Below are 15,050 nucleotides of genomic sequence, written 5' to 3' on the forward strand. Positions count from 1 at the left end.
ATATCCTTTCCCTTGATCTAATATTTTCTGTTTAGGAGTACCCAATAGCACATACTACTAAAAAAGGTATATTTTTTAATGAAAATGGTTAATTTAGATGAAGCAGGGTTTTACATATGAGCTTGTTTATGCAATATATTGTTATACAGATCTACATTGTTTGGGAATATAGTATTCCTTTAAGAGCTGTGACAGACGGGGAGATAATTTGCCAACATTGCAGAAGTTGCCTTGAAAGGAAACTTCTGCGACTTCGGCAAATCGATGTGCCGTGTATGCCATACCACCGGCGATTTACATTCTCGCCGGTGGGATAGCATTTCGGGGAGATTTATTGTGCGGCGACTAATCTCCCCGTCTGTCACAGCCCTAAAGGGGATCTTCCAACTATATTAACTTTTAGTATGACAGCTGAACTTATTCTAAAGAACTTTTTAACTATTTACTTTGTATGGTTTTTTTTTGGTTTTTTTTTAAATCATTTGTGTTTCTATTGTGCTTTTTTTTCCAGTCAGCAAATGAAAATGATATTTGGTTGTCGAAGGGTCACTAAATTGTATTTTGTATATTTTCATTTTAGGCCTTCTCCTATTGATTCTACATTCTCATATTCAGAATGCGTGCCAGGATAATTAAACCCCAGCAACCACACAGCAGTTAAATATGAGTTGCAGAATCAAAAGTGTAAATATTTAAACACACACACAAAAAATAACCAAGAATAATAACTAACACTAAATAAAGGACCACTTAAACCAGTGGAAAGTTCTATGTCCAACCCTACATAATATTGTTTCTGTACCTTATAACAATTCTGCAGAGACTGAGAGACTGGCCTCACCCACAAAGTATTCACACTAAAATGTTTGGAATGAAAACAGGTCAGTATGATATTTGGTGCAGGGTGTGAGAAAACACCTCATTCTGACTAGCCGGATAATCCTGATGGTACACTCGCAGACCTTAAGAAGCTGGAAGTTATTTGCCTTTAACCTGTGCAGAATCAATGTTAAAATGTTTGAATGTAGTATAATGGGCTATTAACCTGCAGCGTGAGAGCAACTTTGTGTGCAGCACTAATTACTTTTTATCATTTCTCCCACCAAACAAGCACTAAAGATAGCCTTTTACTCAAGAATCATTTATCTATCCCAAGAGTGGGCCAGCTAATAGAAATTGTATTCCTTGTTATGCTATCATTCTATACAATGCAAACCTACTTTTGATTGCCTCAATATGATCTTAAAACTAATAGAAGGCAACTTATTTAACCTGATTATGCAAATATCACAATGCTCTCTGTTTACAGCAAGCTAATGAAGTACACAAATTAGGGCAGGCAAAAATGGTTTTGTTAATTGCCTGTATGTGCCTTGTCCATGCACGTTTGCATTCAACAAGTCAACAAAAGACTTACGTGCATTTACTTAACCCAGAATCCCAAATTAACTGTGTATCTCCTCTAGTGAATGTGTGACCGTGTATGTAAACTGTTATGTATTGTATTTGTATTCCTTTACTAGAGATTAATAAATAATAATATGTGCCATACATTCAGCATTTCCCACAGACAAACCATCTCACAGGACCCTTAAACACACTTTAACTTTGAACTTCTTCATAGAATCCCATAGATGTGAATTGGATCTTCATGCTGGGCTAATGGAGGTTTGCATGGACCACTCTTTGTATCTGTACTCAAGCCTATCAGAGATTTACTCTGCCCGCCTGAAAAGGTTTGCCACCTTTGACCTTGGCAAAAACTGGACAAGAGGGTAGGATGATGATCAGGGCAGAGCAGTGACATGTGGGGGTTGGGTCATGACGTTTGGGAGTGAGGTTGTGCTTTGTGGGGATGGGGCTGTGACATCAGAGGTGGTTAATAGCTAGATAATTGCTTGGGTTTCACAAAGCTTATAATACAAACAGGCAGTAGTGACTCAAATAGCCCGAACAGGCAGCAAACCTACCACTTGATCAGCCAATTATCCCACTTAGTTATGTGCTGGCACACAGACACAATTTATAACTTGTACACAAATCTTTTATGTACACATACAATTTCATATTCACTTGGCCCCATCGACTGTGTTGCACACACAATTTAAAATAAGTTTCTCTGTAATAATAAAACAGTACCCTGTACTTAATCCCAACTAAAGGTGGCCATACACGTTAAGATCCGCTCATTTGGCGAGGTCACCAAGCGAGTGGATCTTCTCCCAATATGCACACCTAGGGGTTGGTGATATTGGGTGAATTTAGGCTAATTCAGTCAGTTGGCCCTGGGGCCAAACCCCCGAATTAGAACACCGGTAATTGGAGCAGTCGGTTTGGGGACCACATCCCCGATCCGACTAAATTTTTTAACCTGTCCGATCAATATCTGCCCGATTTCAGGCCCCTACACAGGCCGATCAGCTGCCGAATCAGGGACCGATATCGGCAGCTACAATCAGCCTGTGTATGGCCACCTTTAGATATAATTAATCCATATTGGAAGCAAAACAATTCTATTGTGTTTAATTAATGTTTTAATGATTTATTAGTAGACTTAAGGTATGGAGATCTAAATTGCCGGCTCAGCCATCTCTGTGAAAAATACTTTTAAAAGTAGAAACTTAGAGAGCAAATATTTGAGTTGCCATTAACATTGACATTCCCCAGATAAAGACCTTTTCTATGTACAATTATAACATTTTTGTTACATATATGTTACCATCAAGTACAGGTACCCTGTTTCCCCGAAAATAGGACATCCTCCGAAAGTAAGGCACACCTCCGATTTTTCACCCCCCTTGGAAAATAAGGCACCCCCCGAAAATAAGACGCCCACCTAGGGCTGGGCGATAAATCTCACCCAAACGATGGAATAAATGTGTACTGTATTAAATAAGACATCCCCTGAAAATAAGACCTAGTGCATATTTTGGAGCTTAAAAAAATATAAGACAGTTTCTTATTTTAGGGGAAACACGGTACAATCCAGTAACCTGTACTTTTTTTTTTACTTATTAAAACAATTGCACAAGTTGTACAAAGGCAGTTCTCTCTTGAGTGTAATCTCACATAACAAGGAAATAAAATTCCATTCTTAGGTGCTATAATGATAAAATAATGTCACTGCCAATTTCTTGTTACAAGCTTGCAACAGCACTGAAGTTAGCAAACACATTAAAATTAACAGTGACAGGAGGGTGCCGCTTGGTGAAGGCCCTGATCTTTATTGCACAGTAGGCAAACGGGCAGGTTGTACCAGCTGAAATACGTGGGATGTAGCCAATGGCGCCCACTGACAAACAGATGGTGCCGTTTCTCATATTCGTTTTTTAAAGTGACAAAACCACACATGCACACAGACTGGCTACCATAAAAACTCTCAACATGCACCCAGGCATGGACTGCTATCTATATAATTTACATTGTTTTTCAGTCTGGGTTCACATACACCATTCATTTCTTGCAGGTGCTAGTGAGTGAGGCAATATACAGCAAATGCAAACCACAAAGACTGTTATACTGCCATATGTGTACATAGCCTGCCTATTTCCTTAAAGTTTTGGGATACAGGAATTCCCAGGGCAGGGCAGGCTGCCTGTCAGATCTGGCCTGGCATCATTCTACAAATGCAAGGTAAAACCTACACAACCCTGGAATCACCATGGGACATTAACAGCTACCCTGTCCAGAGGCTTGCTCTTTAGTAAACGAGCACCCATGCTGGTTTCCCAGGCACCAATGAGTATTGTAGAAGTAATTTTGGCATCAAAAGTATCTTCCTGGGTAGCAACGGGCAGTGAAAGCTTGATGGCAAAAGTTCTGCTTGTGCCAGATTCGCAAAAGTAGTGTTTGCAGAGCCATTATGTGACAGTTACAGCGGTAATTCCACTACTTCCCACTACTAAGGAACATACCCCAAGTACAGCTACAAAAATAGACAATGCTTATCATGTACTGATAACTGTCTCTACGTGTGTTTTAGCAGAGGCAGTTCTAAGTATTCATTATGGCAGAGTATTTTCTAGTGTTTATTAGCCTTGATAAGTAGCTGCTACTAAGTAGCTCATTGTGTCTTCGCCCTTAGTGCTTACGTGAGCTCCACAACTAGCAAGATAATACTCTTTGGGCTTCGTTCCATTGACATTATACTATGTCCCAATCACCCACCATATGACTGCTCCAGGGAGGAGTTCTGGTAGAAGGTAAATGTGGATCCACTGGTGCAAGATGCATCTTTCTCTGGGTGTTTCTACATGACCCAACTGCAACCTTCCCAAGAAGCCTGTTCAGCAATCATCACTAATGTTAAGTATAACCCCTATGCAAGTCACCTGTCATACACTAAGAAAGTGTGCAGGTAGCAGGAGGCTACCACAGGGTATAAGGCACCTGTATTTGAGCCTTTAGGGCTTCCATGATGACAAAACCACAATGCTGCAGCAATATTATAACACAGAGTGAAAGGCAGTGCAGAAGAGGGATATGTACAAATGTCCCTTAGCTGGAAAATGTCCTACAGCAATGTAAATATTTTTTTTTAACAATACACCATGTAACCCCTTAACAAAGAAACTTTGAAAGTCTCATCTACTATGGCAGCACCTGGCAGCCCAGGGGATAATTTCCTATGAAGGAGGCTTTTAAAACAGCTGTCTGCCTTAAGTCCCCTCAAGCTTCAGGGTGTAGACTAATCAGTGTCGGAGAGCCCAGTGTAGTTGCCTGATGCATACCCTCTTCACCCACCCAATGTATCTTGTACCTTACAATGATCTATTCATGCTTGGATAGAAAACACAGTGGCTCACCCATCACCCACACCACTGCATGTTTTCAAGAGATAATTACAAATGCTAGGTGAACTGCTGTCTAGGGTGCCTGAGGCATAATTCTTTCAGAATTGAAAACTTAGAGAAGTGCTGCAAAACAGTTATTTGCTTAAATTCTCATCACTGATTCTAATTATGTCTATGGCACACAAGATACAAGGTATAGTTCACAGTTGAACATTCTTTTAAGGCAGTGCTAGGTCCCTGGAAGAATGACAACATTCAGATCTATAATGTACCCCCTATTGTAAAATATAAGGATATCATAAAACTGTTCCATGACCATATAAAGGCACAAGGCTGAAGGCCATGATTACTTCTAATATCCTTATATTTTACAACAGAAGAAATATAACTTTTTCTAATACGTTAGTTTCAATGTGAATGTGAAACAAATGTAACCGCTAAGCGCTGTTTATGAGGTCTATTGTGTGTCATATAATATATAATGACATAGTACTGCACTTGAGTCAAAATTTATTGAAGAATATTGTATGATGTATTTTATGTTATTGTGGGGCCAAGCTTATAAGCTTATCTTGAAACAATCGTTTTTTAATCACTAATATGTTCCCACTCCATATATTATTATTATTATTAACATTTATTTATAAAGCGCCAACATATTCCGCAGCGCTGTACAATAAGTGGGTTTCATACATTGGACATACAGAGTAACACATAAAGCAATCAATAACCGAGGTGGTGAAGAGGGCCCTGCCCAAAAGAGCTTACAATCTACTATCATACTGGAGATACAGTCAGATTATCAGTTGCTGGGAGGGGCTGTGTCAGTCATCATTAACCACAGAATATAGGGACAGGTTTACCATCGGGTAATAATTATTGATGTGGAAAATTCCAGGTTATGTGAGAAAGCATCAGCTTCCTAATGTCATAAATATGAAGCAAGGGCCAGACACTGAAAATATTTTCAATGCAGGCTTACCTACTGGTTAAACCACAACTGGTTTAAAGGAATACTGTCATGGGAAACCAGAATTCTGCATTGAAATCTGTTTTTCAAAAGGAGCATAGAAATTTTGTTCTATTTAATTTAGAAATTTTACATGGGGATAGCCATATTCTTAATTTCCCAGGGTGCCACAGCAATGTGACCTGTACTCTGATAAACTTCAGTCACACTTTACTAAAGAGCTGAAAGTTGGAGTGATATCCCCCCACTCCCAGCAGCTGATCAGCAGAACAATGGGAAGGGAGCAAGATAGCAGCTCCCAGTAGATATCAGAATAGCACTCAATAGTAAGAAATCAAAGTCCGGCTTAGGACTCCTCCAGTTACATGGGAGTAGGAGAAACAATAGGTAACTGAAAGCAATTCTAATGTGTAGCGCTGGCTCCTTCTGAAAGCTCAGACTCAGGCACAATGCACTGAGATGGCGCCTACACACCAATATTACAACTAAAAAATACATTTGTTGGTTCAAGAATAAAATTATTGAGTGAATAATTTGCTATGTAAATAATTTAGAAATAAAGTACACCATAAAAATCATCCCTTTAAAGGAGAAGGAAAGGTTAAGTCACTTGGGGGTGCCAAAATGTTAGGCACCCCCAAGTGACTTAAATCGCATACTTTTTACCCGGGCTGGTGCCCCTGTTCAGAGAGAACAGCACCAGCCCGGGGTAGCTGCGAGCACTTCCTCTTCCTTATTCGCTGCGCGCGCATGCGCAGTAGAGTGAAAAAGCCGAACTTAAACATAGAAGTCGGCTTTTCACTCTACTGCGCATGCGCCGGCCCATGGATTTCGCCGGCAGCGCGAAGATGGAAGGAGGAAGGCTCGCTGCAGGTGCCCCGTGCTGGTGCTGTTTTCTCCTAACAGGGGCACCAGCCCGGGGTACAAGGTAAGCAGTTAGTCACTTGGGGGTGCCTAACATTTTGGCACCCCCAAGTGACTTAGCCTTTCCTTCTCCTTTAAGGATAAAAATCCTATTACAATATCAGAGAAATGCAAAACAGACATTTGCTGTTTCACGGCACAAGTGAATAGTTCTGATTGAAATGTTATATAAAAGAAGAAACAATCCCCTGGATTTATTGTCTATATAAATAGGGAAATTGGTCTGCTTTCTGTAATCTACAAACTGTACAAAATGCATTGGCCTAAGCAACAGTGGTACCACCAGTCTACTTACAGTATGGGGGTGTAATCAGCAGTGCCACATGGCTACTTTCTGGCACAACTTTTTAGTAAAGTCAGAAGAGAGGAAAACAGGAGCACAGTATAGTACATAACTCTGCACAACAAGAAACTTTGCAATTATCTTTAATTATTATTAAAGAATGATATTGTTCTCACATTTACAGTAACATATAAGAGAGATAATTCTGCCCAGAAGGTATTAAGGCACATGTGCATTAGAAGTATTTTGCCATTAACTACTAAATGAATTCTGCAGGTTCTTGCTTTTTTAGTGATGCATATATACACCCACAATGCCTGAAGAAAAGACCTAATCAGTCAGGAAATGCTTGCAATCAACCAACTTGCCCTTCTCCTCCTTTCACCATTACTATTGATGGCATGACCATCAACCCTGTTAATTCTGCATGCTGCCTTGGGGTTATCTTTGACCAGTCACTCTCCTTCTCTAACCATATTAATAACACTGCCAAAACCTGCCGTTTTTTCCTCCACAATATTGCCAAGATACGCCCCTTTCTTTCACAAGTAACAGCTAAAACACTAATACATGCCCTAATCCTTTCCCACTTAGATTACTGCAATCTCCTATTAACCGGCCTCCCAGACTCCCACCTCTCTCCCCTGCAATCAATCTTAAACTCTGCTGCCAGGATCCTCCTGCTCTCTCCAAAGAGGGAACCTTTTCAGCCTCACTTGAGCTCTCTAGCATGGCTGCCTGTTAAGCAAAGGATAGCTTACAAAATCCTTCTGCTAACATTCAAAGCCCTTCACTCCTCTGCTCCTCACTACATTTCTTCACTGGTCTCCCTGCATGTTCCTGGTCGTCTCCTCTGCTCCCTTTCAGAGCCTCCGTCTTTTTACACCATCCACACCAACTGCACTCTCGTCTTAAACCTTTCTATCTTGCTGCTCCTTACCTCTGGAACTCTATCTCTGAATCCCTCTGTAGGGAACACTCACAAACTCTCTTTAAGAAAAAGCTCAGATGCTACCTTCTGGAGCACTAAAACATTATTTTACCTAGTCCTGAGCTTAAGGGCAAATGTAATTTTGTATTTTGTAAGATTGTACAGCGCTGCGCACCCTTGTGGCGATTTATAAATAAAGTTATACATACGTACATACAAATTCACTTATTCTAGCCAGAAGGTTACCGGTGGTATATTATAGGTGAAAGGAGCTTTATTTAAAATGTTATCTTTTGGCAAAGCCAAGCAATATTTACATGCACTGTTGCAGAACTGTTGGTTGATAATGCATTTACTTTTGCCTTGGCAGAGAAAGCAATATGAAGCTGTCATGTATAAATTAGGGCTGGGCGATATACCGTTTAATACCGAATACCGGTGTTTTTTTTTTTTTTTAAAACTATATTCATTTTTCAGATACCGCAATACCGGGGTATCAGGGTACTCACCTCGTGCGGCCCGGTCTCGTGCGGCCCGGTCTCGCGCGTCCCGTTGTCCGCGGGACGTTGCGCACACGCGTCCAGGTGCGCGTGCATGTCCGCAACGCGCTGACGGAGCCGGTTCTGTGCATGCGTGGGGGGTATTTAAAGCTATCAAACGCCTCCTCCTGTGCTATGTTGTCTGCGGCCTTGCCTGGGAAACTAAGCCTGCCTGATTTACCTTACGACTTTCTGTTGCCGATCCTTCACTCGCCTGACTCTGATTTTCAATACTGCAGTAATTATTCTCTAATTTATTAGGAAATGGGGTTAACACCTAATCATGCATGGAAAAAAAAAATTACCGTCAATTACCGTGACACCGATATAATTTTGAAAAATACCGTGATATAAATTTTTGGTCATACCGCCCAGCTCTAGTATAAATATATGCAAAGTTATCATGTCATCCATTAACCACTATCCAGTATCCTGTTAGCAGGAAACCATACCCCAATCACAATCCTTAGGATCAGTGGGGTGGTAGATTTGCCAGTTTTTGACTACACAAAGCCCAGAACTAGTCACACCAATTAATAAATCTTCTGATAGTGGTTTCTGCTCCTTTTACCACCTAGGGAAAGCCTAAAAATCCCAGACTGGATACATGATCCACAGATAAGTTAAGATAGTTTGAGGTCTAATTTTATTTGCTTCCGTGTTTTTAGCACAGTAACATTGACACTACTGAAGGGTGAAGAAGAAAAAAAAAAAAAAAAGTCCAAAAATAACAACAGGGGTATGTCTCAGGCCCTCCACCTGCTGCTAAACTACAACTGACAGAGGGACACTGCATAAATTGTACAAAAACTGAATCTGATACATAAAATTGCACATTTCATAATCCAGCCGCCTGACTGACAGGGGATCTTAGATCTTATCGAACTTAAGGGTTCCTTATTTTACGTGGGGGTTCTTTACTGCATCTTGTGAAACTTAAATGGTGGAAAAGGGCATTGTAGTTCTCATATTGCTGCCATACTGTAGAAGTGGTCTGTGCTTTTAATTGCCCAGCCAGCTAAAGAGTTGCATTGCAATACAATATTGCCATTAGCATTATATATATATTATAATAATATATATATTATCAGTTGCACAGCACTTAGCATTGCTGCCTGCATTTCTGGGCCTAGGTTCAATTCTAGCAAAGGTTTTCTTTGGTCTCCATTCCCCATGTAAGATGCAGTAATTCGAGACGAGTATATGTTTCTCGATCCTGTTTTACAGTCGCCTGAGCCACCACATTTACCAATGTCTACATTTATACTTCCAGGTAAGGAGTATAGGTCAGTCAAAGCATCGGTCAAAAAGACATAATTAATTTCTATTTAACAGGCACAAGTGCATTTCAAAGTTTATTTGCTGGGCTTGTTAAGCAATTTATCTGCAAATATAGTTTCTTCCTGGCACAGGAAGTCTAATAATCATTGTACATGTTGAACCCTGCATCATTACGACAGAATGACATACTGCAAGCCTCTTGTCCCTTTAAGAAGTTGTTTGTCCTTGTACATCACCGTAATCTCACTAACTGGATTAGGAAACATACTGTATCTGAACTGATAAGGAAAGCCTGACTCTGCTGCTGCACACTATACTGTGTAAGCGCTACTAGGCTAGGGTTCTACCTAAGGGTCCTCCATGTAAATAATTCCATAATAAAATCCTACTTGCTCAGTCCAATAGATCACCTTAACTAAAGCTACCCAATTACATAGAACTGACCCAGATTTTTGATGCCCATTGAATAGGTACCCAAGCTTGTAAAAGCTGTTACAGACAAACTCAAGGCCAGATCATTCACTGTAGATAGCATCTGCATGTAATATGTACAGCAGAAATAGGAATACAGCTTGGGATCTTTGCACATGTGTAGGATACATTTCTTGGCCTCCTGTATAACATGTGGTCTTTTCTCGTCCTCATTTTTTCTAAGAAAGGCCATGGAAAACTTCCCCTTAATGATCAAAGGAGTAGCTGTAGTATGGCACATATGCCCTGTTGCAATTCCCATTGACTGTAACAGGACAAGCCAGTCTGTAGCAATTCTCAGCATTTTGTCCATGCAACTTTCAAAAACAGCTGAGTTGCCAAATACCATGATATTAGTTCTTAATTCAAATATAATCTATTGTTGCACTGCACTAGTTAAGCTGGTGTGTTGCTTCGGAGACACTACTAAAGTTTATATAAATATGCTGTTGTGTAGCCATGGAGGCAGCCATTCAAGGTGGAAGAAGGAGAAAAGGCACCAGTTACACAGCCAATAACAAATAAAACACCATTATGTATTCTACAGAGTTTATCTGCTATGTAACCTGTGCCTTTTCTCCTTTTGAATGGCAGTCCCCATAGCTACACAGCAGGGTATTTATATAAACTATAGTAGTTATTTTTATTTTTGGTTATTGTTAAAGGAATTATGTTTTTTTAATTTATGAAACAGAAGACTATAGGGGACATTTATCATTGCAAGTGCAGTTGTCATTGCACAAATATACCTGCAGTCATTGCCGGCAAAAATCTCCAGGGTTCCCATCAATCGCTGCAGAGCAGTTGTGTCAAAGGAATAGTTCACACACATTACTTTCATGTTGGAAATAACAACCAGTAGACATAGAAATTTATCACCACAAGTATGCCCGATTTGTAAAGATGTGCGAGCGCAACTGTGCCAGGTACACTGGTGAAAAAATGGTACATTGTGGGTAAAAAGCATGGCAATTGCACTCAAATGTGCACTTAGTCTGTTACACGTGCGGTTGTACATGACCCCTTAGGACAAGGGTCTTATTATTAGAATAAACATCATCTCTTATTATTAGATGTTCTTATGCTTGATGATGAGTCCTCTGTCCTGTTGGGCTCTGTATTAAAGCAGCCCAACTCATTTGGTACAATACAGGAGGAAAAACAATGATTTATAGTTGTTTCTTAAATGCAACAAGCACCAGGAGCAATAATTAATTGTCTAGATAATGTTTTTTGAGAAGTGAAAAGCCTCTAAGCAACAGAGCAACTGAAACCTTCCATATGTACTGCATGTCTTGAATAAAGGAACTATATCTGCCAAAAAAATCCCCTGTGTTATAAATACCTAAGATTCTGGTATGACTAGTTCCTGAGTAAGTTGACGAGTGCATGTGATGTCACCAAAAACAATTATCAGGATGAAAGGTTTCAATGGCCCATGCACTCAGTGAAGCTAGCCACATACGTTCAGATTTAAGTCTCCTTCCGACGAACGTTCAGATATCAATTGTTAGTTTAAATGCAACAATCTAAAACTAACATTCAGGCTGAAATTTTAATGTATTAAAAATAACATAATATCAGATGATTTCCTGAACATAAAATAATACTATGAAAGAGACCAAAATCGCCATGGTATGAAAATCGTATGAAAGTAGTTTTGTACAATTATATAGGTGTGTGTATTGCCAGCTTAAGTTTAAGGTCTGGTTGGGGGGGGGCAACTAGAGCAAACATACCGTAAGTGCAGGGTATGAATTTAGTCTAATAATTTAGTTGACATGGGCACTGACAGCTGGGCCTATTGCACTAACAGTGTTGTAGATAGTGAAGCTGATGGATGTAGAGAGAGAAAATCTGAGATTAGTAGTGTGCAGGTTAAACTGCACTGCCCCAGGTCGTACAACATGAGAGCCAGGTGCCTATATAGGTGCATCAGTGTAGTGTCTGCTTTCATAAAGTGACATCAGGAATAGCAAATGGAAAACCAAAACAATAGGACCAAGCATTTGGTAGTGCAACTGTTTTTCCAGTTACTTGCATCACTGAAGGTTATGGTGGTAATGACATGAATGAATGCTGTAGGTCAATTAAAAATAGCTGGTTACTAAAAAAAAGAATTGGTGAAGGTGATAAGGTAACCACTGCAGGCCTACATAATAAAACTGGTAAAGTATGACCTGTCAGAGGAATCACGAAGTGCCCCATCACTAAGCCCATGGCAATTGAGCTGGAGTTATTATGAGCCAATTACTAGGCAGTTTCGCTTAACTTTATCAGTCTAGATGTAAACAACTGGGACAAACCTAAATATGCTACAACTACTACTGCCACATGCCCCTACCTGAAAATAATATAAAGAATAATGTATCTCCTTTTGTAAGATATAACTCACTGAGGGGATCTGCTACAGTAAAAAGGTACTAGGCTGCAGGCAGTCAGTTTTAACACAATTCACGAAATGCTGTATTGAGTTCTAATATCCTCATATTTTACAACAATGGGTACAAATGGTACGCTATTTTGTATAATAGACGTTTTAGTGAGTCACATCAAATTACATTACTGAGCACCGATTATAAACTATAACATCCCTAAACACCTTTTATAAGGATAATGTAAAATGCAGTTTATGAGTCTACCTCTTATTTTTATATTGGTGGACAGCTTCAGGTTTTCAAAAGTGACTTCTGAACAACTGAACGTAGGAGGTCTAATCTATATAACCCTATAGGACCTAGAAACAAGCGGGAGATGAATGTATATTACCCTATAGGACCTGTATACAAGAGAAGAGAAGTTAAATGCGTATTTCGCTACAGATACAAGCAGGAGGTTAAATGTGTATTACCCTATAGGACCTACATACAAGCAGGAGGTTGAATGTGTATTATCCTATAGCAGTCATCCCGAAACCAGTGGCTCATGAGCAACATGTTGCTCCCCAACCCTTTGGATGTTGCTCCCAGTGGCCTCAAAGCAGGTGCTTGTTTTTGAATTTCTGGCTTGGAGGAAGTTTTGGTTGCATAAAAACCCAGTGTAATTGCCAAACAGAGCCTTCTGTAGACTGCTAGTCCACATAGGGGTTATCAAATAGCCAATTATTGCACCATCAAGAACCATTTTTATGCTTGTGTTGCTCCCCAACACTTTTGCCATTTGAATGTGGATCACGGGTATAAAAGGTTGGGGATCCCTTCCCTATAGGATTTAAATACAAGTGAGAGGCTGAATGCGTATTACCCTATAGGACCTAGATACAAGCGGGAGGTTGAATGTGCATAACCTTATAGGACCAAGATACAAGCGGTAGGTTGAATGTGCATTACCTTATAGGACCTAGATACAAGTGGAAGGTTGAATGCATATTACCCTATAGGACCTAGATACAAGCGGGAGGTTGAATGTGTATCACCCTATAGGACCTAAATACAAGCAGGAGGTTGAATGCATATTACCCTAAAGGACCTAGATACAAGTGGAAGGTTGAATGCATATTACCCTATAGGACCTAGATACAAGTGGAAGGTTGAATGCATATTACCCTATAGGACCTCGATACAAGTGGGAGGTTGAATGCGTATAACCCTAGATACAAGCGTAAACAGCCGATCATGTGAATATGAAGATCTATACATTCTTACCTCCTCAGCTCGTTTTCTCCCATCACGTTCCCTTTCATATTGAATCAGCAGCCTCTGCTTGTCCTCCTGTACCAGCTCCAACTGTTCCTCTCTCTCGCGAGCCTGAGCACAGGTCGCCTCCAGACTCTCCAGTACAGTCACCAATAAGGGCATGAGGCCTGTGACAGCCCCTTGCCCATAGTCTCCTATCAGTTTTTCCAGTTCTGAATAGATACTTCCAGCCATCGCTGTAACCATCTCATCGTAGACCTCCATTGATCTGTTCTCCACATCATCTCCAAATATCTCTTCTAGTTTATCATCCATAGCTGGGAAGACAAGCACACCCCCAAAACATGCACTGAGTCACAAACTAGACCCCTAGCAGACCTGCCCTACACAGTCAGTTATCATGATCCTGTGACACTGTCCCTTAGTGTCAGGCTTGTGGGATATGTCAGCGACAAATATGCACTCACACACATGTATGTACACTATCATATACATAAATTACCAGTTCCCATGTACATGTATAAAATTAGGGGTCAAACCTTTATGAGGACACGTACAAGAAGCGTGTGTTGTTCTTTATAAGTTATAGTATATATAAATATATATATATTTTAAAGTATTTCTGTTTTGCTTACATATACATAGATATACAGTTTGAATCTGTCATACATATACACATTTGTCTATGTGATCTGTGAAACTATGACTTGCTATAGTCACACTGTAACCAACAGCAGTGAGCCCATACTATGTAAGAGGCACTGCACATCTAGATAGCATGCCTGGGTATATATGAATCGAATTGAAGCAGAAAGCACACACATTGCAAGCAAGGTCGAGTCTGCCTGGCCCTATCATTCCTGCATTGCAAATGCCCAGCAAGGTCCCAGCTCATATATATATCACCAGTCAGTTTCTCCTTCCAAGTTTTTGGCATGTCAGCATCTTCGCTTCCCCTGCTGTCTTCCTTGGACTCCACACACATTCAAAGTTTTCTCCCAGCAGCATATGAGGCGGCCTCAACCCCTGACCAGCACTCTCACATCCCCTCTAGAATTCTGCCTTGGAAACGTCCCTTCCACCACAACAGCCCATTGCACTGACACTGAGGTGTAAGTTACACCAGGCTTAGGAACGAGGAGGGCAAGGGGGAGCGAAGGCGGGATCAGTAAGGTAAAGTGACACCAGCGCTGGCCAGTCAGAATGACGACGAACAAAGGTAT

At 40.4% G+C, this 15,050-nt stretch overlaps 1 protein-coding gene across 1 annotated transcript in view; it reads right to left on the reverse strand.

Annotated features, from left to right (window-relative positions):
- Positions 1 to 15,050, reverse strand: part of LOC100493724 (C-Jun-amino-terminal kinase-interacting protein 4) — a 52,154-nt gene extending 37,104 nt beyond the window's left edge. The window contains exons 1-2 of the mRNA XM_002939963.5: positions 14,734 to 15,050; positions 13,837 to 14,144 (exon numbers count right to left, since the gene is read on the reverse strand). Coding sequence (XP_002940009.2) covers positions 13,837 to 14,144; positions 14,734 to 14,812 — 387 coding nt within the window. The 5' untranslated portion in view covers positions 14,813 to 15,050. The remainder of the gene's footprint in view (positions 1 to 13,836; positions 14,145 to 14,733) is intronic.

This window comes from Xenopus tropicalis, chromosome 7, assembly GCF_000004195.4.
Source record: "Xenopus tropicalis strain Nigerian chromosome 7, UCB_Xtro_10.0, whole genome shotgun sequence".
NCBI lineage: Eukaryota > Metazoa > Chordata > Amphibia > Anura > Pipidae > Xenopus > Xenopus tropicalis.